General features: G+C 35.6%; 5 protein-coding genes and 1 long non-coding RNA gene across 8 annotated transcripts; 5 read left to right on the top strand and 1 right to left on the bottom strand.

The window, feature by feature from the left end:
- Window positions 1-138: 138 nt before the first annotated feature.
- On the top strand, window positions 139-1,674 carry LOC125208001 (uncharacterized). Its single transcript, XM_048107541.2, has 2 exons — window positions 139-587; window positions 700-1,674. The coding sequence occupies exons 1-2, from the start codon at window positions 268-270 to the stop codon at window positions 1,550-1,552; spliced, it is 1,173 nt and encodes a 390-aa protein (XP_047963498.1). The 5' UTR covers window positions 139-267; the 3' UTR covers window positions 1,553-1,674.
- Window positions 1,675-2,196: 522 nt separating this feature from the next.
- TSBTYPE2 (tryptophan synthase beta type 2) lies at window positions 2,197-4,680 on the top strand. Its single transcript, XM_048101955.2, has 6 exons — window positions 2,197-2,403; window positions 2,635-2,959; window positions 3,030-3,246; window positions 3,408-3,945; window positions 4,012-4,110; window positions 4,185-4,680. Exons 1-6 carry the CDS (start codon window positions 2,349-2,351, stop codon window positions 4,436-4,438), a joined length of 1,488 nt encoding a protein of 495 aa, XP_047957912.1. The 5' UTR covers window positions 2,197-2,348; the 3' UTR covers window positions 4,439-4,680.
- Window positions 4,681-10,027: 5,347 nt separating this feature from the next.
- On the top strand, window positions 10,028-14,852 carry LOC125208539 (sarcolemmal membrane-associated protein). 2 transcript variants are annotated; one of them, XM_048108174.2, is made up of 5 exons: window positions 10,028-10,224; window positions 12,320-13,025; window positions 13,190-13,335; window positions 13,424-13,506; window positions 13,938-14,852. In XM_048108174.2, exons 2-5 carry the CDS (start codon window positions 12,466-12,468, stop codon window positions 14,517-14,519), a joined length of 1,371 nt encoding a protein of 456 aa, XP_047964131.1. In that variant the 5' UTR covers window positions 10,028-10,224; window positions 12,320-12,465; the 3' UTR covers window positions 14,520-14,852. The 2 variants fall into 2 exon arrangements, with proteins under 2 accessions (XP_047964131.1, XP_047964132.1); XM_048108175.2 differs by having other exon boundaries at window positions 10,029-10,224; window positions 13,941-14,852.
- Window positions 14,853-15,911: 1,059 nt separating this feature from the next.
- On the top strand, window positions 15,912-20,810 carry LOC125203519 (zinc finger (C3HC4-type RING finger) family protein / BRCT domain-containing protein). Of its 2 annotated transcripts, none has more exons than XM_048101883.2 (8): window positions 15,912-16,053; window positions 16,200-16,348; window positions 16,479-16,612; window positions 17,179-17,320; window positions 17,484-17,615; window positions 18,704-19,501; window positions 19,927-20,103; window positions 20,435-20,810. In XM_048101883.2, the coding sequence occupies exons 1-8, from the start codon at window positions 16,023-16,025 to the stop codon at window positions 20,612-20,614; spliced, it is 1,743 nt and encodes a 580-aa protein (XP_047957840.1). In that variant the 5' UTR covers window positions 15,912-16,022; the 3' UTR covers window positions 20,615-20,810. The 2 variants fall into 2 exon arrangements, with proteins under 2 accessions (XP_047957840.1, XP_047957842.1); XM_048101885.2 differs by lacking the exon at window positions 15,912-16,053 and adding an exon at window positions 16,126-16,144 and having other exon boundaries at window positions 16,221-16,348.
- Window positions 20,811-20,945: 135 nt separating this feature from the next.
- LOC125203520 (Disease resistance-responsive (dirigent-like protein) family protein) lies at window positions 20,946-21,728 on the top strand. Its single transcript, XM_048101887.2, has one exon. The coding sequence runs from the start codon at window positions 20,972-20,974 to the stop codon at window positions 21,503-21,505; it is 534 nt and encodes a 177-aa protein (XP_047957844.1). The 5' UTR covers window positions 20,946-20,971; the 3' UTR covers window positions 21,506-21,728.
- Window positions 21,729-23,826: 2,098 nt separating this feature from the next.
- On the bottom strand, window positions 23,827-24,472 carry LOC148923795 (uncharacterized). The gene is made up of 2 exons (XR_016132698.1): window positions 24,207-24,472; window positions 23,827-24,121 (listed from the first exon to the last, which is right to left on the bottom strand). It is a non-coding gene; the product is annotated as an uncharacterized LOC148923795 (long non-coding RNA).
- Between the last annotated feature and the right edge of the window lie 834 nt (window positions 24,473-25,306).

Below are 25,306 nucleotides of genomic sequence, written 5' to 3'. Positions count from 1 at the left end.
TTTGTGTATTAAATATTCAATGGTTTTTCAAGTTTATGATAGAGTGCATGCTACATTCTACTCTCATTATATTATAATCCCTGCTTTAAAAAAGATAGTGATCTCTCTTTTTCAATAATGCAAAAAAACAAAGCTGAGAGACGAGATTTAAAGTGATAGAGGGCCAAAAGCAGTTGCCTTAGGACTCTCTTTAATTTCCAATTGTGTGAAAACTTTATTGATATTTTTCTATTAGAAGAAGTGTGTGTGGTTAAGGCAGTGAGGAAGATGTATGTAACTAGACCGCGGTCAGTCTATCACCACTTCCCGGGAGCTCTTTCGCTGCAGCCACAGGCAGATGTTGCGTATTCGGGCCACCTCGTTGTGACAGATGAGGAATCGGAGGCGATGGACTCCTTCTGCTGTGGGATTTGGAGGAATCACAAAATCAATAGGCTGCCTTTCCCTTCAGACAGAGTGTTGCAGGTGGTGCACTCTTCGTTGCAGGAAGAGGTCGGCGTGATCAAGGCTTGGTTCGTACCTGTTCTCGATCAGCCTCTCTCGTCCAATCGCTACTATGTCATCAAAGCTAAGGGAAGGCGAAAAGGGTACTCTGCTTTTCCTGTTTTTCATCATTCTTCTATAGATATGGTATGGATTGATTGGATTCAGTTTGTTAATTAGACATATTTTGTTGTTGTTGTTACATTGGTTGTGTAGGCAGGCCTACACATGTTCGAGAGAGGGAGATGTCGGGATGTGCTGCTGTAGGCGTCCTCGTGTGGAGTCGAAAACAAGGCCTTTTGATCATAGGGATAGGTACCAGCAGTTGGAGATTAGGCCATTTCATGGTGGTGGTTTTTGTGCTAGATCAGTGGAATGGGATGGTCACCCTCCAAATTTCCTCAGCAAAGGTGGGTGGGAAGTCTACAAGGCGCCTTCGTGCAGGCTCCATCTGCACGAAGGCGCGGGCCTCCTTCCCACGCCTCCGCTGGGGTTCCCTGACAGGGACCTCCCACTCAGCGCGAGGCGCTCCACTCCTGTGGTGGTGGGGAGGTGGTACTGCCCTTGTGTTATGGTGAAGGACGAGGAGATGAGGGCGGCCGAGCAGATGAAAAAGTGTATGGTGTATGAGGTGAGCCTGAAGCAGTGGTGGGAGCAGATACATTCTGTGGAGAATGAAGGTGGTGGGAAGGAGGCTGTGGTTGTGGATGCGAGGGTGAGGAGGCTGGTGTGCCGGGCTATTGGGATGGAGGCAGAGAAGGAGGACGGGGGAGGGGCGGACGGGTTCGTGTGGTTTAGGGGGAAGGGGGAGTGTAGGAGGAGGGTGGGTGTGGGGTTGAGTTTGAGTTTGTATGAGAAGATGAGATGGGTGCAAGAGACAAGAGGGTGGTTTGATGGGGAGAGAGAGGTGAGGGTGAAGGGGAATAAGGAAGTTGGGAGTGAGAGTAGTTGGACTAGGTTTGGTTGCTATGTGTTGGTGGAGAGCTTTGTGTTTAGGAGAATGGATGGGAGTTTGTTGATCAATTTTAATTTTAGAAATACAGATAAGATTGTGTGCAAATGGGAGTGATGTAGCTTCAAGATTTGATCAATTCCTACCATGTATGTGCATAGCTGATTAAGCCCCAGAAAAATTTCCAAAGAGGCCCACTTCTATATAGTATATTTCAATATTCGAAATTGATTTTTGGACATTTTCTGTCAGATAGTCAATAAAATAATTAATTAGAATTCAATAATTCAGTAATTTACGCACTAATTTCAAAGTCAGTATATAAAACTACAATTTCATTCTTTTTGTTTTTTAATTAATCCAAAACTTGGTTAAGTAAAAAAAGGGAAAAATATCTTACACTTGAAGTAACAATTGACTGATTAGTGTATTGTTTGACTGGGAGTATACTATGTCCGTACCAGATAATTCGTCTCATTTTGACCGGACATAAGTTTTAAGAATTGTAGTGAAATGTGAGTTAGAAAAGGTTAAAAAGTTAATAAAACGTGAGTCCTACTTTTATACTATATTAGTTAGTTTTATAATAAAATATGAGAATATGTTGTTAGTGGAATATAAGATCTATTAAAAAAAATAATAAAATGTGAATTATGATAAATTAAGTGGGACTAACTGAAATGGAAAAATGGAAGCATATTTGATTTTTCTCATGCCATGCAAATATTGGACTTGTCAGCATCTTCGTCGCCACTTCCACACTTCCACAGCTCCATTCCTCTATAAAATAATATGATAAATAATTCAAATTTGATTTGAATATTAGTATTGTGGGTTTTTGTAGCTGTGGTTATCCTCATCTCCTTCCCCACTACTTTTGACTGAAACTGCTGGAGCTTCACACTTAACAGAAATGGCGGAATCTTGCTTCCTTTCCTCCTCTCTAAAGCCACGACTTCTCCTCAAAGGTAAAACTCTCTTCCTCCTCTCTATTACACATCTTCTCCAATTCCATTATCTCTTCATTACTAGATCTATCTTCAAATTTGTTCACCGCTATTCCTTTATTTTTTAGGAAAAAAAACATATCCTTTTATTACATTGAGTTTGCTGCTAATAGAGCGAGTACAAAATTTAGTGAATCTTAGCTTTTTGCTTAAATTTGTTGACTATTATTAATACTTGATCGAACTTATCAGGAGATGAACAATGGCGGAGCTGTTTTTCCCCAAATATAAGGCCATCCTATTTGAGGCTTCCATCCAATTTTAGAGTACAAGCATCCATTGCTAATTCTAGGGCGATTGAAATCCCTAATCAATGGTACAACCTAATTGCTGATCTCCCAGTGAAACCACCGCCCTATTTGAATCCCAAAACGTTTGAACCGGTTAAACCAGAGGATTTATCGCCTTTATTCCCCGATGAATTGATCAAGCAAGAGGTCAGCAACGAGAGGTTCATCGATATCCCGGAAGAGGTCATCGACGTTTATGGCCTTTGGCGGCCGACGCCTCTGATCCGGTTAGCTATGCTTCTTCAATGATCATGATGCCTTAATGTAGTTGTCTAATGCCTCTTGGTTGAAATGCAGAGCCAAGAGGCTGGAGAAGCTGCTTGATACGCCTGCACGAATATACTACAAGTATGAAGGTGTTAGCCCTGCTGGCTCCCATAAGCCTAACACGGCCGTTCCACAGGTCTGGTATAACGCGAAGGAAGGTGTTAAGAGCGTTGTCACTGAAACGGGCGCTGGCCAATGGGGGAGCTCTCTGGCCTTCGCGTGCAGCTTGTTTGGCCTTAACTGTGAAGTAATGTAGCTTTTCTTCTTGCATCAATTGTTAGCTTGATGCTTGTTTATGCTATTGATTGACATTATATATGATGATTGAGTATGCTTATCTTCGAGTTTTAAGTTGACTTTCATATATTTTTGAAGTGTGTGATGGATGAGATGTGGATGGGGGTGTAGGTGTGGCAGGTACGCGCATCCTATGATCAGAAGCCCTATCGTAAGCTGATGATGCAGACATGGGGGGCGAAGGTGCACCCCTCACCATCTAGTGTCACTGAGGCTGGTCGGAGGTTGCTTGAGAAGGACCCCATGAGTCCGGGGAGTTTAGGGATTGCTATCTCTGAAGCAGTTGAGGTTGCAGCAGGGGATCCCGGCACGAAGTATTGCTTAGGTAGTGTGCTCAACCATGTTCTGATGCATCAAACTGTCATCGGTGAGGAATGCATAAAACAGATGGAGGCCATAGGAGAGACTCCTGATGTGATCATTGGATGCACTGGTGGCGGTTCTAACTTTGGGGGGCTTGCTTTCCCGTTCATCCGGGAGAAGATGAGTGGCAATATGAGCCCAATCATCCGAGCAGTGGAGCCAGCTGCGTGCCCCTCGCTGACCAAGGGCGTGTTTGCTTATGACTACGGTGACACAGCAGGGATGACTCCGTTGATGAAGATGCACACCCTCGGGCATGACTTCATACCCGACCCAATCCACGCTGGTCAGCTCCTAATTAGATTGAATTTTACATTTTGTTGTTATCTCGTTAACGTTCATTGACTTGCAGGCGGTTTGAGGTACCACGGAATGGCTCCATTGATCTCACATGTCCATGAATTAGGCTATATGGAAACACTTGCAATTGCTCAAAATGAATGCTTTGAAGGTAAAATCAAGAGCTTCTTTCTTACTAAATGATAAGTTAGATTTGTCTCAAATATTTGAATGTTGTTCGTGTAGGGGCGATAAAGTTTGCAAGGACGGAGGGGTTGATACCGGCACCTGAGCCAGCTCACGCCATCGCTGCCACCATACGAGAAGCTCTTCGTTGCAGGGAGACGGGGGAATCAAAGGTGCTTCTCATGGCAATGTGTGGACATGGCCATTTTGATTTGCCAGCTTATGACAAGTATTTGAATGGAGGGCTTGTAGATTTGTCTTTCTCTCAAGATAAGATTGATTTATCACTTGCTAATATTCCTCAGAGAAACTAGCTAATTCTGTAGTTGGAATAAAATGTTTTACTTACTAGTATTTAATTCCTGGGACATTTGGTCATAGACTCTTTAGGGTAAATTTCCTTGGAACAATATCATGTTGGATTATTTATTCAACAATTTGTCTCAATCTATTAATTGAGCAATAAGTTTGTGGTCCATTAGGTAGGTTGATTCAATAATTAATACTGTAATTTGTCTTGATCTATTAAATGAGCAATACATAAATTTCTGGTCAATATGTAGGCTGTGTATCAATTGTTGTACTCTTTTGCAACATTGGTTGAACAGACATTGTCGTTTCTCTGTATGTCTCTTGCAGTCCAATTGCTTTCTATTGTTGCAAACTTGTGGGAAACTCAATTTTAATAATGTCAATCTTTATTATATAATAATCTTGATGTTTCATCATATTTGAAAAATGTCGAATGTTACAAGTCCAATATTTCAATAACCAAATATCACAGTCACCGTCTAAATGTGATGTAGATTCTATGCTTACTCATGAACAACGTCATTGGATTATGAGAATTTAAATACGACATACATTCCAATTTCCATGTCACATTCATACAATCACGTAGATATTTCGATATTAAAGTTCTCATGATGTTATTAAAAATAAGATTATGGATCTTTAAAATCACAAACTTCGAAAGAAATTCGACATTTTTCAAAAACATCAAATTTAGTCGCGTAAACCATGAAATTAGGTCTTGTAGTGAAATTCCTACGAATTTAGTATTCCCTAAACTGCAACCGAACTTACGGAAAATCCCCTACAAAACAAATTTAGCTCTTTTATGACTAAAATTTTAAGTTTGTGGAAAACACTAAATTTGACCAGAGTGTAGAGACCATTAAAACCTTATTTGAAATTTATTCTTTGTCGCTCTTCACACAAAGATTTCCATTATTCTTTTCTTAATTTTTTGTTTCCATATTATGTCAAACGCATATAGGGCAGCTCATAACATGTGGTCTAGTTCTAACTAGTATCGTACCCGTACGATGCACGAATTGTTTTAGTTTCATCATAGTAAATTCATTTTGAATTAATTACTTAAAATTACATACACAACTATACTAATCTAACGGTTAAAAATAAAACTACTCTCTTCGTCCTAACTAAGTTGATACATAACTTTTGAGCATTGAGATTAAGAAATTGTGTTGAATAAATTAAATGAAAGTAAAATAAATAGGAGAGGAAAATAAGTAGGAGATATGGAGAGAGAATAAAGTAGTTGATGAAATAAAATAAGAGTGATTAGATGTTTTGTTTTTTGTCAAAAAAAAATGACTCAACTTTGTTGGGACATATCAAAAATGAATACAACTCAACTTAGCGGAGGAAGTACAAAACAAAAAATTTAAAGCTTCCGATGACCATTTTCTATTCTCTGCCACAAAACGAAAACCATAATTTTATATCTATATCTATACTAATATAAAAGCCGAGTTTTGGGCATAGTTTTGAATATTTATAAATTCAGGGTATGGATTTTAATATTACTAAATTTTAAGCACGATTCAAATATAATAAGCCGTTACCATCACAACTCTATTTAATAGTAAAATTTATGAATAATTAGTAAATTATATTTTAACATACGTTTCACAACTCAATGCTAACATATATTACATAATGAGTTTACCGTTACATTTCTATGTAGAAAAAATGGGTCACTGCAGTTAAAAACTTAAATTGACGTGAATATTTATTATAATAATTATTATATCTGGCAGGTTATATTATATGCTATGATTCCAAAGACATCAAATTTTGAATTATACATTTAAAGCTTTTGTCATTGTGTCATATATAATATAACGGTGCTCAATTGAATAATATTAATAAATGAGATTACTACTAAATGAGATTGGAATATGCATTTCGAAGTCATTATCGTTACAATTGTATTGAGAAAAATGAGTTACTACCGTTACAAACTTAAATTGATAGGTTAAAATTTTTGATTTACAAACACTTCCACTTCTCACAATAATTTGAAAGGTCGCAAGTGAGACATTTATTACAGTATTAATATTAATTAAATGTATTAATATTAATTGAGTTACCATCAAAATTTTCTATAAATACTAATTCCATTAATCAACAATATCATTTCAGTGAAGAAGGTTAGTGTATCATATTCTCTCTCAGCATTTTAATCCTATTTGTGTTCTTAACTGTCTTATTTTATCTTTTATGTTTGTCTTATTATAGTTTGCTAGCTTTCTTTGTTATTACTGTATTTTATCCTACTCATAATGTTATTGCAAATAATAAAAAATAGATGAATAATTATTTTATAGAATCTTCAGTTATTTTTGCAGGTATATTTTTGTCTTGAGAAAGCTTCAAAAATAGTACTCATAGGCAATACCAAGGTAGGCATCAATAAATTGTTCGTTTGAAAATGTGAGAGGCATGGTGGCATGGTAGTGGTTGGCGGCCGAGGGAGAACTGAGAAGCTAGGTTTCAGAAAGTCAGCTAAATGTCATATAAACTGAGAGTACTCTTAGTCAATTTTGGATTGATTTTAGTTGATGGGCTAACATATTTTAAATTTTATTAATATTCGGCTTGATCATCCAATTTCACAAGTAATACAATCTCCTTTGATACTTTTACGCTTGGTTACTTATTGTTTTAATATTAGGATATTTAGTTATATAAAGTCAAATATGATGTAATTCCATGTGTGCGTGTGTTGCTCAACATATGGATGAATTAGTAATATTTAAGATGATGACGAGTTCTCTAAATTTCTAGCTATATAGTGAATCCAAAAGGAATTAAATAGAAAATTAACAATGTTAAATTATATAGTTTTGTTTAATTCGGTCATTTATATTTTTCGTTCACTTTTTTTAGCTTCTTTTCATACTATTGGATTATACTATAATTAATAATAATAAAAAAATACAATCTAATAAATGATACGAAATGGTTGTGTTGTAAGATAAATGAATATATTTTTGGAAGAAGGATGAATTATTGAAGCATTGGATTAATTGGTTTCAAGTGAATATAGATATTTGTACAAATATATTCTGGTATATTCAATATGAGGAAAATGAAATGGATCGTGCATAGCACGTGGGTTAATACTAGTTGTATAAATAGACAACTTAAACACTTAAACCCCACACTTAAACACCATTCACATCAAATAATTAATACCCAAAAATAATTATCCATACTAAATAGCCATTAAAATATCAAGGCTGAGTAGTTATGTATGTAGGATATAAAAAGGTTTATATGATGACAATAAATAACTTATTAATTCATGAGTTTTGAAAAAAGTTTTGTAAGAAATATGTAAAATGGATTCACAAATACCATCAACCTCGTAGATACAAAAGAAAATCACACAATCTCTCGCACGTTTGAATAGGCATTCCATAGATTTTCTTACACAATATATCATCGGCTCACTTCTTTTGCAATCTACTTTTTGCTACATCTTATGTATCATCTCATTTCCTCCCCATTCTCGATCAATCTTGTAAATACAAATTAAAGTTTTCAAAAAAATCAAACAATCTCTCGCGTGTTTGAATAAAAGATTTCATAAAATTTCTCATACAATATATCATCTGTTCACTTCTTTTGCAATCTACTTTTGTTACATCATTACATTTCCTCCTCATTCTCGGTCAACTGATGATTCAACATCAAATTTCGTTATTTCATAAGGCATATTATTTTAATTTTTAGATCAATAACTTAAATGAATGAAATGTTGACAACTCAATATCAATTATCGAAATAAACTATAAAATCTTATACTTACATAAAATTGTTTTAATTTTATGCGTAAACAATTGTCTCCAACACCATAATGCACGCAGTGTATATAATTCTTACATTGTATAAACGATGAGAGTTATCAAATCTACCCATCGCTCTTATAAAAGATGGGCAGAGTAAAGTTTTATCAAAAGATAAAACCAAATAATATATTGTTTCGAAAATTTAGTGATAAATGCAAGGATTCTATAACTACCACATGTGAGATATTTGTAGTTGAAGAAAATGAATTAGGATCTTATCTTAAACCTTTCACTTGTCCCACTAATGATAAGATTAAACAACCATTTAACTTATACTACAAATATAAGTAAAACAATGATGACTAACAACATGGCAAAATAAATTTCAAAAAGCGATTTTGCCTTTGGATGAAAGAAGTCACAAAAGCATACATATACATATATTTCTACATCAAGACGATAAATATTTATTTAAATGAAACATAATCTAAAAATATAGCACTAAATGTTAAGTACATATATTGAATACAAAACAGAAACTTGCATGAAAAAAAAATTAATTAATGATTTTAGATAAAAAAAAAAACTAAACAAACCTAATAAGATGAGAAACTATAAAACAATATCATTAATGGGTTTAGATAAATAATTGAAAACCCTATGAAATAATAAACGACAAAACACATATCATACGGTCATAGAAAACACATTCCAAGCTACCAATATTAGATTTGTCTCTAGGTTCATCATGGAATATGAACTACTCCACATGATTTCAATATCTTCCTCTTGTAAGAATTATGATTACAATATTAATAACATAATAATGGCTCAAAAAAAAGTGTGTAAAATAAATGAATATAAATATACTACGGAGTACTATTAGCAAGGAGTAAAAACCATGCTTTTTTTATAAAAATTAGTGATGTAATATGAGAAGATAATAAGGAAGGAGTTATAAGCTACTAAAAAAAATTCTACATCGGAGGAAGTAATAATAATGTGGGATTGTGAGAATATTGTCTGACTAGTATTTGGAGTGTGAAATTGTGTAGGGCACATATATACGTAAAAATGGCTTAAAAATGGTTAGGTTTATGGTGTGGAATAAATAATTGGCAGTTACATCATATAAATAATTGGCACGTATAATTCAACATTAAAGTATTCCGTCGGTTTCTTTCTCATTTAATTATATTCAACGGTTTCATTTTATTTTTAATATATTATATATTAATAGTACTACATTAACTGTATAACCGTAAAAACCCATTCAAACCCATTAAGTACTTGATATAAAAGTATATTTTATTTAATCATGAATTATATTTATAAATAGAGTTGTAACGGTGACTATGTTTGAATATAACTATAGATTAGAAAATATTCAAATTCACACCCTCAATTTTTGAATATTCAAATTTATACCCAAAATTAATAAATATTCAAAATAAGGCCAAAACTCGCCTTTTATATATGTATAGATAGATAGATAGATAGCCCGCTAAGTTTAGAAAGGTTAAAATTATAAATTTATAGCATGATAAAATTTCGGAGAGTTTTATATCGCTAACACACAACTTAATTGCTAACTATAATTAAATAATAGTCATTAGATATTCAAATTAAGAGCTTATAATCATTAATCCCTAAATGTTAATACAATCCGAGTAGAGAATGAACCAAAACCCGAATGAACTTGATATTGTAGGGAGTACATTTTAATTGGGTTACGGCCCAAATGTGAAACAAGCATGCACATCCAAAAATATTATGTTAATCCGGGTCATCGATCTCAGCCCGTAGCACTTTTCAGAAGCCCACCTAAACAGGCGCAATCTCTGCGTCTTTGAGGCGATCTCCTCTCTCTCTCTCCCTCTCCCTCTCCCTCTCCTGCACTCTCTGTCGCCGTCGGGCTTAGCCTAACCGCATTGCGCTCTCAGTCTCGCTCGCCTAATCCCGCACCCGCGCCTCCTCGCCTCGCCGCTCTCTCTCAAGTTCGTTTCCAATCTTGCTTCCCAACTATTTTGCTTTGCTACTAATCCTATTGTTTTCTCTCATCTCTGGGTTAGTTTTGACTGTTTTTCCTTGATAATGGATGGGTTTCTGTTTTCCGATCGTCGGAAAGAAGATGGTATAGGGTTGGGGGATTCTCAATTTTTAGACCGTGAATTGTGATTGAGATGCTTTTGTTGTTGCTTCAATTTGTTTGGGCTTTTGCTGCCTAAGGGCTTCAGGATTAGTCGCCAATTGTCTCACAACAAAATTGATTAAAGATGATAATCGTAGTACAGTATTTAAGATGCAAATTCTGTTTTCATGTAATTTCGAGTTGATTCATTTGATTAGCTTTTATCCATACCAGACATGAAAGAGTAGGTTATTAATAATTTTTACCATTGGCCAAGACTCTTTTGCTCATGCATATAATTTTCTTTAGTTCTTTCCATAGCACACATTTCAGCTGCAAATTTTCATTTCTCCATATGCTTTAGCTCTATATATCACCATCATCATGTTTTTTTTTGTAGGATAGTAAACTTAATTGTAATGGAACCTCGAGGCTCAGTTTTGTATAGAATAGAGTGAAAATTAAACTTTAAAAAAGGTTAAAATGTCATGCTGACAGATCGAGTCTTTTTTCAAAGCCTGGCCTGCATGTTCCTTCACTTCTGAAATAAGTAGGTGGCTTGTTTGATGTTTGTATAGTGGTGCCTGCCAAGTTTTCACATGAATGAACATAAGAACTCTGTGTACCCCACACAATGACTATCCTAGCATTATTAAAGAGACATAGTAAAGCCAATAGGAGTATAGGACTACAATGTAGAGATAGAGAAAGATGTAAATGTTTAAAATAACTGTTTAATGGGCTGGACAAGACCCGAAACGAGAGCTGGCTGGGCTGGGTCAGAGACTCTGAGTGCCTCGGGTCTGGGACCGGAACCTCAATACTATAGCAAAATCCACGTTTTGGCATCCCTACTGTAAGAACTAGCAGGAGTAATATGCACTATTTTATATGTGCATCACAGGCATCCCAATGTGCTTATATGCAAATGAATGCTTGATAATGGCCATGTTCATGTTGATCAGTAGCTATAGCATGCAAACCCAAACGTGCATAAGAGATGCCTATTGACATTTCCTTGGCTTATGGATCTCTACTTCAAAATAGATATAAAATCCTAGATACATAGGGAAAGAAAGTGTGCGAAGGTGTTCGTATAGAAAGACTCAAATAACATTGCAGATCAATCTGGGACAATGTGGACTGTCTTCAGAATAAAATTGTTCTTCTTGCTGAAAACTAGTGAAGTAATGAAAGAATGATGTCCAATCAGTGGGTTGTTCTAAATTAGTCTTGCTGGTCCTTGATTTTATATGCAGATATTTTCCCCCTCTTTTACTTCCTATGGCTACCCTCGCAGAACTTTCAAAGATCTGCATAATACTACAATTAAATGTAACCAGTTCGTGTAATTAACTAGGCATGGCTATACTCTGGAGTAGAGAGAAGAGGTTTATAAAATTCTTTAGGTACTTCGTAGAGATAGTATGACATCTCATGCACTTATTTATTAATATCTTTAAATGTAATGGAGCTTATCTTGTACGCACTTAAGCAAGTGAAACATTCATGATAATTTATAATAAAATGCATACAGGTCCCTACACTTTCAGTTTTTTTTAATAGAATCATAGGATTTTTTAAAAAAATTGTGTCTTTGTACTTTCTTTATGTTGAAATTATGTCTTGGGTAAGGTGTGAGTATCTGTAATTAGTTTGGTTATTGTGCTACATCAAATGTCTATGCAGTTTTAACTTAAATGGTACAAATGCTTTAGTTTTTGAAATATTATCGATGTTTACAATGAAGACCAATTTATAGAACTTATACAGTAAATAGTAAGTACAGTACCTAAAGGTCCTAAAAATGCTTTATTCCTTCCTTTTCTGTCATCTTTGACTCTTTGTTACTACATGCTGAAGGAGCTTTTGTCGATAACCGTTTTTCATTTTTTCCTCCTTTTAATTGTTTGAGGAAGATTTGCATCTCAACATATTAAGTGATATCTGTTTCTCTGCAGCCCTGCCTCCCATGAATTCTTAAGTTTGTGAATTTCTCCGCACAACAAAGTTTGTAGGAGCTGATTTATTGTGGTGCAGAGAGTGTGCAACTCCTGCATTAAAATTAATAATCTCCTGTGTCAGAGGTCAAAGTTGGGAGCTAACTATGGCAAGTAAAGGTCGAGTCCCTCCTCCCCACCATCACCGTCCTCTCCCTGGTCCTGGTGCCGGGCATCCTGATCCATATGCTTCTGCAGTTCGTCCACCTGTTGGTGGTTTTCCTCACTTTGAAATGTTACCTCCTCATGAACTAATGGCACATAAGCTTTCTGCACAGCATGTTGAGATAGCAAAACTTGCAACAGAAAATCAGAGGCTAGCTGCTACCCATGGTACTCTGAGACAAGATCTTGCTACTGCCAAGCATGAATTGCAATTAATACATGCACACATTAATGATGTAAAGTCTGAAAAAGAGCAACAGACTAGAGGACTTACTGATACAATATCAAAGATGGAGTCTGAACTTAAAGCTGCAGAATCCATCAAAAAGGAGTTGCAGCAAGCACGGACTGAGGCACAATCCTTGGTTTCTGGAAGACAGGAACTTGTTTCAAAGATACAGCAATTGAATCACGAGCTTCATATGGCTCACTCTGAGGCACAACAAATCCCTCCTCTAGTTGCGGAACTTGATGGGATGAGACAGGAGTACCAGCATTGCAGGTAATTGTGCTTTGTAATTTTAACCAGGGTTTGAAGGATATACTGCAAGCATATATTGGAATCACCAGATCATGGATAGGAAACTAGTTTAATAAAGCTTTTTATTTTGGAATTGGCATTACTTCTGAATGACTTGACGATTTTTTGGGATATTATTTGAACAGGGGGACTTATGACTATGAGAAGAAGTTATACAATGACCACCTTGAATCACTTCAGGTAATGGAAAAGAACTACATCGCAATGTCGAGAGAAGTGGAGAAGCTCAGGGCTGAGCTGAGTACTTCTACAAATTATGACCACCGAACTGGTATTGGCATCTGTTATTCATTTCCTTCCTATTATATTTATCTTTTTACCTTAACAGTAATGTTCCACAATTGCGAATGTGTTTCCAGGAGGGCCGTATGGTGGTTCCGCTGGATATATTGGAAATGTTCCTCCAGGGAACTATGCTTCTGCTCATGCCTATGGTGTACAGGTACGTGTATCAGCAATATATTGACCATTTGTAATCTCTGCTGTGTAATATATGAACTGTGCGTGTTCTGCAAATAGGAAATTACATTTTTTATCTGGATATATTCATATGCACAAGTTTAAAATCAGCTTTATATTGAAAACAAAGCTGGACCTGTTTTTTTTGTTATTTTTCTCTCTTTTTCGTATTCCCCCTCTCTGTGAATGTGTTTGTTTGAGTTGGGAAGAGTGAAGTTGGGTATTAAACCAATGAGCATATCAAGACAAGGTTGGGCTAAAGTTGGATCATTGTTCAATAATTCAGAAGATGCTCTTCCAATTTTGTATTTGACTATTTATGGGCTCTCTTAAATTTTAAACCATGCACTTGGACGTGATTTTGGTGTCTATTAAATTTTGAGCTAATCTCTAACTAACAAATTTCTCTCGTAGCAGCAGGGTCATGGTTCTCATATGGGAGGGGGTGCTGGGCTTGGACCCGCTGTGCCAACTGGTACTGAGGGTAATTCTCAGCCTGCTCCCTATGGTTCGGGTAATGCTCAAGATGCGTCCAGAGGCCCTTTTTACCCTGCGTTTAGGGGAACTAGTTATGATCCCCAGAGGGTACAAACTGGAGCTAGTTATGGTGCCCAACTGGGACCTACTGGAACAGGTTATGGTGCCCAACTGGGACCTACTGGAACAGGCTACGATGCACAGAGGGGATTGGCTCCATCTGCACACAATACCCCTAGGGTACCGGGATATGAAGCTCCGAGAGGTCATAGATCTGAAACCCAGGAGGGCCAAGGTGTCCCTGCTTATGATATCCAAAGAGGCTCAGGAGATGAAGCTCAAAGGGGAGCTAATTACGAGGCACAAAAGGGCGCTGGCTATGATGCATCATCCAGAGGTGCTGCAGGCCATCAAGGACAGGTTCCCATGAATAACCAACCTTACCAGCCAACACCGAATTCTAGAGCTGGTACTGGATATGAGGTGCCATCGCATGGTGTAAACCCCGCTCATAGGTGAACTTTAGGCCATCCTCAGGGTCTAGTGCCTACGGAACTTGCTGAAAGAGAGCCTTGTAGTTATTAACACTTGAAGCAGGCAACATGGTGGTGGTGGATGCGCGTGCACACACACACAGACACAGACACACACACACTTGCTTCCATGAAAAGATCGGACTCTTTTTTTTGAAGTGTTACTCTGTTCACAAATCAGGCTATGGATCAATTGGCATTTGATTGGAGCGCGTTCAATTGTAGAGGAACTCGTTTACTTTCCATTCAGTTGAGTGATAATGTGAAATTGGTGAAAATAGTTTAATCCTTAATTTCACTTAAATTGAGTTATATTTTACTCCTATGTGGTATTTGAATGTTTGCCATTCAGGTAAAATCATGCTAGTTAAGTTCCCATTTCTTAATCTTGTCGAATATAAAGATATAGCCAAGTACATTTATCAAGTACTATTATAAAAAAGATAATTCATTGATCCCTATTTCAGTATTTCTAAGTGAGGTATATTTCAATAATTCCACTTTGTCACTTCTATTAACGAATAATGAGAAGAAACAACTGCGTTTTATGAAATATGTCGAACAGATTTATTTTTATCATTCTGTTATAAAAACACGATGGACATTTTGTACTATTAAATTCTGTTTTAATGAGTTATTATACTTAATTCAGTTTGCCGTTAAATTAGCCCTTTTCTTTTGACAACGATGTTACTCCCTCCGTCCTGGATAATTCATCTCACTTTGATGCATAGGTTTTGAGAAATATAATGAAAAGTGAGTTGAAAAAGTTAGTAGAATGTGGGTCATATTTTTATATATTAGTTTTATAATAAAACGTGAGTAGGAATGAGTTAGTGGAATATGTGGTCCACTACTAAAAATGGTAAAAAATGAAATGAAACAAATTATGTGGGACGGACCGAAATAAAAAAAATGGAACAAATTATCCAGGACAAAGGGAGTAATAATTAACATAAATCTGTCAGAAATGACCCATCGAGAGGAATTACTATAAAGTTTATAGATTTATTATTTACATAAAAAGAAAATGAGGATTTATTAAAATAAACAGAGTTAAAGATGTGTTTTGACATTAAAAACGTATAGTTGATAAGATATGACCATTGCAGCAAAAAAGGTGATTCCGTCGCCTTGGCGACCCCCACACTCCGGCCCGACATAATGAGATATGACTATGTCAATTTCAGTCGTAGTACATTACTATAATGGTTATAACTTATAGTCTAAAATCATTTTAATATTTTTTGTAAAATAACATAGTGTTCACAAAACAAATAAACAGAGAGAAATTCAATTTTTTTAAAGTAGATATAATTGTAGCGGTGTAAACGCTAGTACTATCCAAATTAAAACTTTGTTTCCAGCTAAACTATCGCGATTACTAAATTTGAGGCACAATATTTATAATTGAAAAGTGGATTTAAAACCTTTCTGTATATATTCGAACCAAAACAAATTGAAAGTTGGAAATTTTCATTTTGGCGCCATGGAAGACGATTCACTTCAAAACCATTTAGGTAAATCAATTGCATAAAGCATATAATCACGTTTCCATATGATTAATCGCGTTAGGGTTTCGTTCTCCCCTTCATTTTTGTGTGGGTACTGGTATGCTTTTGTATACAATCGATTGAATTTTCTTTTCGGGGCTTTTTTTAAACAGGATCTGCTCCTCCACATGTAGAAGGAATGGATTCGGTAGTGGCGACCGTGAGCGGTTATCAAGGTTCTGAGAGATTCAATCTAATCAAACTGATTGATCGCACCGGAGCTAGTTATGTCGGAAATATGAGCCAGTCTGTTACACATTTGGTATGCCATTGAATTATTTGTTGTATGTTTAAATTGCTCTAGCTATGATATATGATGTTGGTAGATGTTTCTGGTTCGAATTCAAAGATGTTTCCTGTTTCTTAGCAGTTTGATTGGTTGCGTTGGTTAGGTGTGCTGGAAATTTGAAGGCAGGAAATATGAGCTTGCGAAGAAGCTCAGGATACCGATCGTTAATCATTGCTGGTTTGAGGAATGCTTAAAGCAAGGAAGGCGTGTTTTGGCGGAGCCATATTCCTATAGTAGGTAGGTTGAGCTCTGGAAATTGTGTTTCTACTTTGCTGATTTAGTTTCATACTATTTGGTGCAATGAAGGAATAACTACTCTATCATATAATAAGCCGCTGTCATATTTTTTATTCAGAAATAGAACCAGAAGATGGGGGTAATGCATATGCACCTTTGTGACTACCCTCAAAAGTGTTTCTTCCTGTCTTAACTCTTAAGTCAGACTGCTATTGTAATTTTTTTGCCGGCCTGATCTATAGAGGCAAAATCATTTTGGTTGGGACACATTAAGCTCCACTGTTTTTTATTGTAGGTAAACCAAATTTATAATATTCTAAATTATTTCACAGTTTTCAGTATTGCTTCTTCCTCTCATTTTTAAGTCATGCAAATTAAGGCTTCCATTTCTGGGCCAGCTTCAGTAACATGCCTGATTTCCGCCAAACTGAAACCATTGTCTGTTTCACTGTTGTCTGGTTGTATTTATCATTGTGAATTATCTTCAAAGTTTCTATTGTAACAACCGAATACAGATATTTCAATCATTTATATTATTATTCATTACCATTACTGATTTTGTGCAGCGGAGAAGAAATGGGACCTTTGGCTATGGATATCCAGGCAAAGGCTCAATCAAAAGACTTGAAGAATGGTAAAAGATCTTTGGTTGCTGAACGTGAAGACATAAATGATGGCAGTTGCAAGAATTCAATCCTTTTAGATGAGGTAGTGTTCCTTTTCTTCAAGATAGTAATCATTAATATGCATGTAACCAGCATTCATGGATCTTGCTGTGTTCTGTATTTCACTGAAAAGATGCTGGTATTTGCTGCTGAAGATTTTTTTGCAATGATCTCAGTTCTGGCTTTTGTTTTCTGATGTATTACAGGATCTATTTCCTAAGAAGAGGCAGAAAGATCATGGTTCCAGTAGATCAAAAGGAAAAGCAATCAAAAGTTATTCAAGGAAGGATTGTCCTAGTAGCAGCCATGAAAAATTACCAACAACGAAGACAATGAAGGTACAGAATTTTGATAAGCCCTGCCTCTCTATCCATTTCAAAAGTTCCACTGTTCTAGACTTTTAGCTAGGACTCTGTTTTCTGGATTTATATGGCTATTTGATTAATAACTTCTGGTGTTTCTCTGAAGATACTTCAGCTTAAACCAGCTATTCATCACCTTGAATAAGGTGTATTATTTAATTATAGAAATATTGGATTATCACTGACTTGTGAACTTAATTGTGTCCTTGAAGCTTAATGATCACTGGTATCATCATGGTTGTCCTATTTCTAGAAATACTAATCCTGTTTATGAGAATGAGATACTCCCTCGTCCCAAAAGCTAATGCACCCTTTGCCATTTTAGGGTGTCCCACAAAATAGTACATGTTCTTAACTTTCCTTTTTGGGATACCCATCCTTTTACTTTTTCTTCATTTTGCATATCTATTTACAAAAGAACCAAACATGGCTTACTATTATCTACATTAACTAACAATCTAACATAAAATACAACAAAGTGGAGCTCTTTCTCCATGCACAAAATACACCACCTAACTTATATTAGAAGCTCTGTAACACCAAGGTGTGCACTATTTTATAGGATGGAGGAAGTATTTGATATAACATCCGGTGGCTAGTTCAGTCAGCATGTGAACCATCTCCTTTTAAACTATCATCTAGAGCTTGTCCAATAGCTTCAAGTTGGCATAATTTGTAATTTCCATCTAGTTGTATTAAGACAGAAGCATTTGCATTTATATATGGAATGGAACTGGAGGTGATATTTTGGATGATTACATTTAACGTCTAGAACTGGTGTTTCTTAATATAAGATCCTAACACAAATTAAAGTTAATACGAAACAAAGTTTGATGAGTTTTGCTATGGACTCTAAAGCCTGAACCTAATTTTTAAGTTCACTAACCCTACATGGAGTTTCAGATCTTTATTTTGACTCTTATTATTATTAATTTATCTACTCCATTGCCCTGTCTGTGTCCACCTTTGCTAGAAGTTGTTGATTTGTTTACATCAAGTCTCTGTGCTAAAAAATTTCATGTGGTGTTGAAATTGTGTTGTTTCCTGGTGTGCTCCTTAAACAGCTTGAAGAAGCTAGCACATCACGTCCTGCATATTCTTGCAGACTGGGAAAGAGGAACTCCACTTCTCCAGAATCTTGGTCCAAGGGTCGTAGGCTGGTGAAAAAGTGTACAAGTTTGAAGGATTGGTTAATACATTCAGATGTGGAGGAAGAATGTGAGGAGGTTCAAGTTTTACCTGAGATTAAAAGCCGTAGAGTTTTGGTTGATAGTTCAGAGGATGAAGTTTTACCTGAGATTAAAAGCCGTAGAGTTTTGGTTGATAGTTCAGAGGATGAAGTTTTACCTGAGAATGAAAGCCGTAGAATTTTGGTTGATAGTTCAGAGGCCGAAGTTTTGCCTGAGAATGAAAGCCGTAGAGTTTCGGTTGATAGTTCAGAGGAAGAAGTTTTACCTGAGAATGAAAGCCGTAGAGTTTTGGTTGATAGTTCGGAGGATCAAAGGCACCGAGTTACTAATAGGCATACATCTGATATGAGGACTTTGAATGGTTTAAATAGCACTGATGCGTATGATACTGTTCAAGATATTGAGCATTTAGATGGCGATCAAATTGAGAATCTTGAATCTGTAAATCAGGAAAATCCAAATTCACATGCTTGTGTTACACCATCTTCCTTTACAACTCCAGAAAAGCTTCATGAAGCTTCTAACCAGGGTTCAACTGAAGAAAGCTTACCTCCCGCGTCAACTGAGTTGTCATGTGTTATATGCTGGACGGATTTCAGTTCTACTCGTGGAGTGCTGCCATGTGGTCACCGATTTTGTTTTTCGTGCATCCAGAACTGGGCTGATCATATGGTGCACATTCTCTGTTTCTCAATCTTTCCAAATATATTTTATTCCTCTCAGTTCTATTTGCTTTTACTTTGGTACTACAGTTTCTTCAAGTTCTAGGTTGTACCTTTTGTTTGCATATTCACTTTAGAGGTTTAGTTTTGTACTATTTCCGTAACAGCATAAAAATGTTTTTTTGACCAGGGCATAGCTAACTGAATAGTGAGTATCATTATAAAATGTTTATTCTGTAACAATAAGAAGAGAATATCCATTGTTTGTATGTAGATGCCACCTCATGTGTAGCCTGCTCCTTTCCTTATTGTCATCTACCATTGTTTCCTTAGAATCTTAGAATTCTTATTGCTTTAAGTCATGTGTCATGTATGGTTTGATGCTTAGTTTGCAGAAACACTACGTGCATTTACTAATTTATTGGCTCTTGACAGAATTCAAGTAGAAAGACTTCTACATGTCCTTTGTGCAAAGCTAGTTTCATGTGCATCACTAAAGTGGAAGATGCTGCTTCCTCAGATCAGAAAATATATTCCCAGAATATGCCAAAAGATAGTTCGAAAACGAATCTGTATGTTCTTCCTAATGAAACATATAATCTTCCTGCCAATGTAAGTCTTTGAGCTTTCCCTTTTTTTCCCAGTATATTTGTTTTGTTCTTTGTTATTCTCCAGTAACCAAGATCTGTTGGAGCCTATATGATTACAATTGAGAGATCAATCCTAAAATATATTTCTTGCATTTGAATAACTTGCGTAATGTGGTTCTCCTCATGTAAGTAAAAATTGAACAACTGAGGAATTTTTACAAGCCATATGGAAAATGATAAAAACAACAACTTTTTCAAGGTGTTAGGACCTTGATATTCACTCTTGTGCTGTTTGTGCTTGTACTTTTATCATGTTTGGTTCAGTTTCTTAGTTGAGATGCTTATTGGTGTAGGTATCAGCATCAACAGCAGTTTGTTACCTATGCTTGGGTAGAGAACCAGAGGAGCTTCTTGCTAGTTGTCATTTCTGCACGAATCAATGGGTTCATTCATTCTGCCTTGATCCACCACTGTTTCCATGGACTTGCGCGCATTGCCAGGACCTCCAGTTTCTTTACCGTCGCAACCGCTAGCTCACCTACATGCGTTGCACTTTCGATAACGATGGAAATGTATTGTTTCCATCCTAGACTCTTGATATTTCCCTCCAAATTCATCCGCTTTTATATTATAGACATGGATAAGTTCACCAGTTCTTGGCTTTGTCTGCCTTTAATATTTTCACAGAAACAAAGTAGGTATATAATGCTTGAAGGTTCTATTTTGAAACTTGTCATTTTTCTACTCATGAAGTAGGTAATTTGGTAGCTAAATGTGGATTAGGTTGCCAAAACTCCCCAAATACACTCACAAATACCTGTATTAAAACATTCATCTCAAGCATCACATTCTAATTCAAATGCATCCCTCCTTGTCTCTGATATCAAATAATGCTGTCAAGAATCATATATTGCAGTGCAGTTGTTTTAGCTACAACTGCAGTCATACTTCTAGCCTTGTTCTCTCCGCTGCCCCACCGGAGCAGCCGATCCACTCCCCAGGCGACGCTATCGTTCTACATCCAACAGCCTCAGCCAGGAAGCTCAGCAGTGCCCCCACACAGCGTGGGGGCGCTGATCTTCCACCGGTGGCTGACGGAAGGCCCTGATAACTCTTCCCGGGTGGTAGGGAAGGCACAGGGGTTCATAATACCGGTGGAGGGATTCGCACACTCGGCTTTCAATATCATTTATCTTACGTTTCATACGCATGACTATGCTGGCAGTGTTAGCATTGAGGCTAAGAAATTGGCTTTCAAAGAAGAGGAAGAACTGAGTGTTGTTGGTGGCACTGGCTCTTTTGCTTTTGCTACTGGAAATGCTGTGTTTGCTCAGATTGGGAGACAAGCATCGAATATGGAAGCATCTTATCATATAAAATTGAATTTGGATTTCCCAGACAATTTTGAGAGGCGAAAGTTTTGAGAAAATTAGTTTTGCTTTATTTTTCTCCATTTTTAGGCTCTACTTGCTATTATGAAAATAAGAACTGTGTGGCATTTGTATTCCATTTTCCTTTTTATGACATAGAACTATATAATGTACACAAACTGACGGATGCAAAAAATAGATTAACTAATGGCTAATTATAGGCTTATGTTCTGTTTGGCTGACAGGTATAAATGAGTATTTTCTGCGTTCCAAATTACTTGAATTGTATATTCCATTTTTTTACTAAAGGCAGTATAATTTAAACTTATGAATAAACCACAAAACAAATAATCAGACAAAGATTGCATCTTATCGAACTCGTTAAAAAGCTCACACTTTTCTTCTTTGGAAGTAAAATATTAAGATTTCCACGTCAAAAAGCATAGAGATTGCATCAAATTTTACTTTTCATGTTTCTCATACAAAAGAGAAAAAAATATGGTAGGCTTTTGGGGTCGGTGGGCGCCGCTGAACTTTTATGCTTGATTAATTAATTACTACCATAACATTATAAATCTAGTGACACAATTAGTTTTATGGATAGTTTAAAACTAATGTAAAATCAAAATGATAAAGTGAAAGAATGAGATGGGATTTGCAGCTGGGCCTCGAGATTTTCAATTCCTAATTCTGAATCTCAGAAAAGAGATCGTATTTTTCTTTTTCATTTAAATCACATAAATGTCACATTTTTTTTATATATTGTATGTGGTGAGAGTGGTGGTGATGAAGCTCATGTCATGTGCCTAATTTACCGTTGATGCACCTTAAAATATGGTTTGCTGTCTCTCTATTTCGTCGTTTCTTCATCACTTGTCACTTTCCATTTTTATTCTTTTCAGACCCATTTTATTTTGCACAAGCTCATCTTATTTCAACACATTTTTCCTTTTTTACCAATCAACAATATCCAATTTATACACATATATGTTCATACTGTCCAAGCAGATTTGACCTCACCCTACATTCCATATTTTAAAATCCATTTACACTGCTTCATTGGATAATGACTCTAAGTAGGCTGAATTATTTCAATAAAATTCTGATTTATATTCATCATTTACGTAATATACGTAGCAATAAAAATAAATGTAAGCACAAAATTTTTGACATCAATATATAGTTTGGTTAGAGTTGCATATCTAGAGAAGTAAATGGATCAGATATGGCCATATGGGTCGTGTATCTGGTAGATACGTGTGTCCAATGCTGTTTTTTGTTGGAATTTTGTGTTTGACATCTATGTTTGTCTTTCTACTTTTCTGCAAAGAATTGCTCTTTTTTACATGTAAATATGACTCACTTTATATAATTGTACGTTCTATAAAATATTTCTTGTTACTTACCTTTTCTGTAGTATTTTGGTAAATGCCTCATGTGCATATTTGTGACCGTTTCCTGACTTATATCCATTTGTGACACCCACCCTAGATGATTATCACTTCCCCACATCTCTAGTACTAATAATTATACATTTTGGGTAGAGTTGGGAGAGGGAAATGTGGCGTTAAAAGACTCTGCTACGAAAGATGATGCATTGAAGTCTATAAATCGTACACCAATTGTCTTACACAATCTATATGAGATATTAGAGTTTGTAATAGATTCTCTAGGTATTTAAGTTGATTTTTTTCTTATACGGAGTATTTTATATTTTTGATATAGGACAACTTATATGTTGGTATGTTAATCAAGTGCATTAGTTTTAAAAAATGTTAGTACTCTTCCTGTCTACGAAGAGTTTTACAGTTTTACTATAAATTTTATTTGTGGAGGGGAGGACATCTTGAGTTTTAACTTTTAAGTAAAGATATTGGAAGATAGTAGTAGATTTTATTGGTCCAACAAGAGAAATTGACATTTAAAAGAATAAAGTAGTACTACTACTACTATTTAAGTGTGAATGAAGATGAAAATATAAGGAATATATTTATAAATAATTAAGTGGTGAATTTATACAAACAAAGCTTAGTATAAAGTTTAGGTTTTATTTAATCTTAATTAGCACCACTTATTTGCATTAGGTGGTGATGATAAATGCTGATCGTCCTCGCAGCAGTGGTGTCACATGGAAAACAATTTGCAGATAATTAGAGTACTCTATTTTATTTCAAAGGGATCATTTGCAGAGAATACGTCACACATCCAAATCACCACCATAATAAGCGGTGGAAGGACTCTCACAACAAATACACACCACATGCTTATCATCTTCATCTTCTTCCCACATAATCTTCATCTAAATAATTTCATTAATGTATACTATAATTACTTTCACTTGTACTTGTATAAGCCTTAAAAATCAACAAACAATACACACACAACTCACATATATTTATACTTAATAATATGTAGCATTACATTGAAAATTAAGATGGAAATACAAAGAGAGGGGAGAGAGATTAGAGAGTGTAGCTTCTTGTTTTAGGAGAATCAGCAATTCTGAGAGTGTCTTGAATAAGTTTGCGAGCCTTTCTGCTTCTGATTTCGACTCTCATGCTCTCGCTCTTGTCGATCTTGTCGTACGAGTTCTTCACTTTGATGTTCTTCATCAGCTTCGATTTCAAGCTGCTCATCAACCTCTCCAGCCCCATCATCACCATTTTCTTCCTATAAATCATGCAACTAATTATTATGGAAGCTTGCCTTGCAACAGAGTAATTCTACTATATGGCACAACAAAACCAAAACTTACCTTCAACTTTAGAAATCCACAAATTTGTAGAGAGGGAAGATCAGATTTTGGTGCCTACTATATATGTAGGAATATTTGGACAATATATTCTAATATTGAAGGCCGATGTTGACGTAGCATTGGAAAATAGTAAATGTCTTTAATTCAAGTTTAAACTAATCAGGTTAGAATAAAGTTTTGATTATACCAATAATTTGGTATTTGGTTTTTCGCCTACTCGAAAGAGCAAAATTGTTGAGTTGTTATATATATAATCCTTGGATGCATTAATTATTGTTTAGGAATTGCAAAATTGTGACGCATCATTCTTTGATTACTTTTAGTATATATGTACTATTGCTCGTCGTCGGCTTGCTCCATGTACGGTATTACTTCAATTTTTACAATAAGTTGACTTATATTATTGACTTGTGAAACATAGAATATTAAATTTTTTGGAAAATGTAGATAACACAATTATTGCAATAAATACTATTAGTGTTTCCATCTGTATAAAAAACATCTTGACGAATCAAAGTTTGACACATACTAAGGAAATTAAGTAGATAGAGTTGAAATATTTATTCATGACGAAATGAAAAAATGGACATAGAGAATAATTGACATGCCCAAAAAACTATCCAAGATATTGCATACAAACTATGATTGAGATTATTAATTAATGTGGTGAAAAATTAATTTGTACGATTTCAACTCAATTGTATTTTCACCGCATAATTATATCCAAATGAGGCGATTATGGTAGGCTGGCGCTATCTATTTCTATTTTAGAAAAAAAGGGGAAACTATCATTACAAATGACATACTAATAATTTTTTCCCTTTACCTGATAACAATCTTTTTAAACGGGCCAATGCATATTAATCTTTTGAAACATAGTTAATTCGCTCTCTTTTTATTGGCCGCTAATATTTATCTTACTAGTATTTCATTTGATGAAAGTGTGTCTAGATATATAATTTTTGTAACATTGGGCTTAACACCCAACATAATCAACTTTTGCATTATTAAAATCAAACCAAGAATTGACATGCATGTATGTGCACACGTGGCTAGACAATCCCAACATAAAAAATAAAGAAATAGAAGCAGGAAATGAA

This window comes from Salvia hispanica, chromosome 6 (genome assembly GCF_029641045.1).
Source record: "Salvia hispanica isolate PSC_SH4W2 chromosome 6, Shi_PSC_v1, whole genome shotgun sequence".
Lineage (NCBI taxonomy): Eukaryota > Viridiplantae > Streptophyta > Magnoliopsida > Lamiales > Lamiaceae > Salvia > Salvia hispanica.
This window is presented reverse-complemented; position numbering and strand designations above follow the sequence as displayed.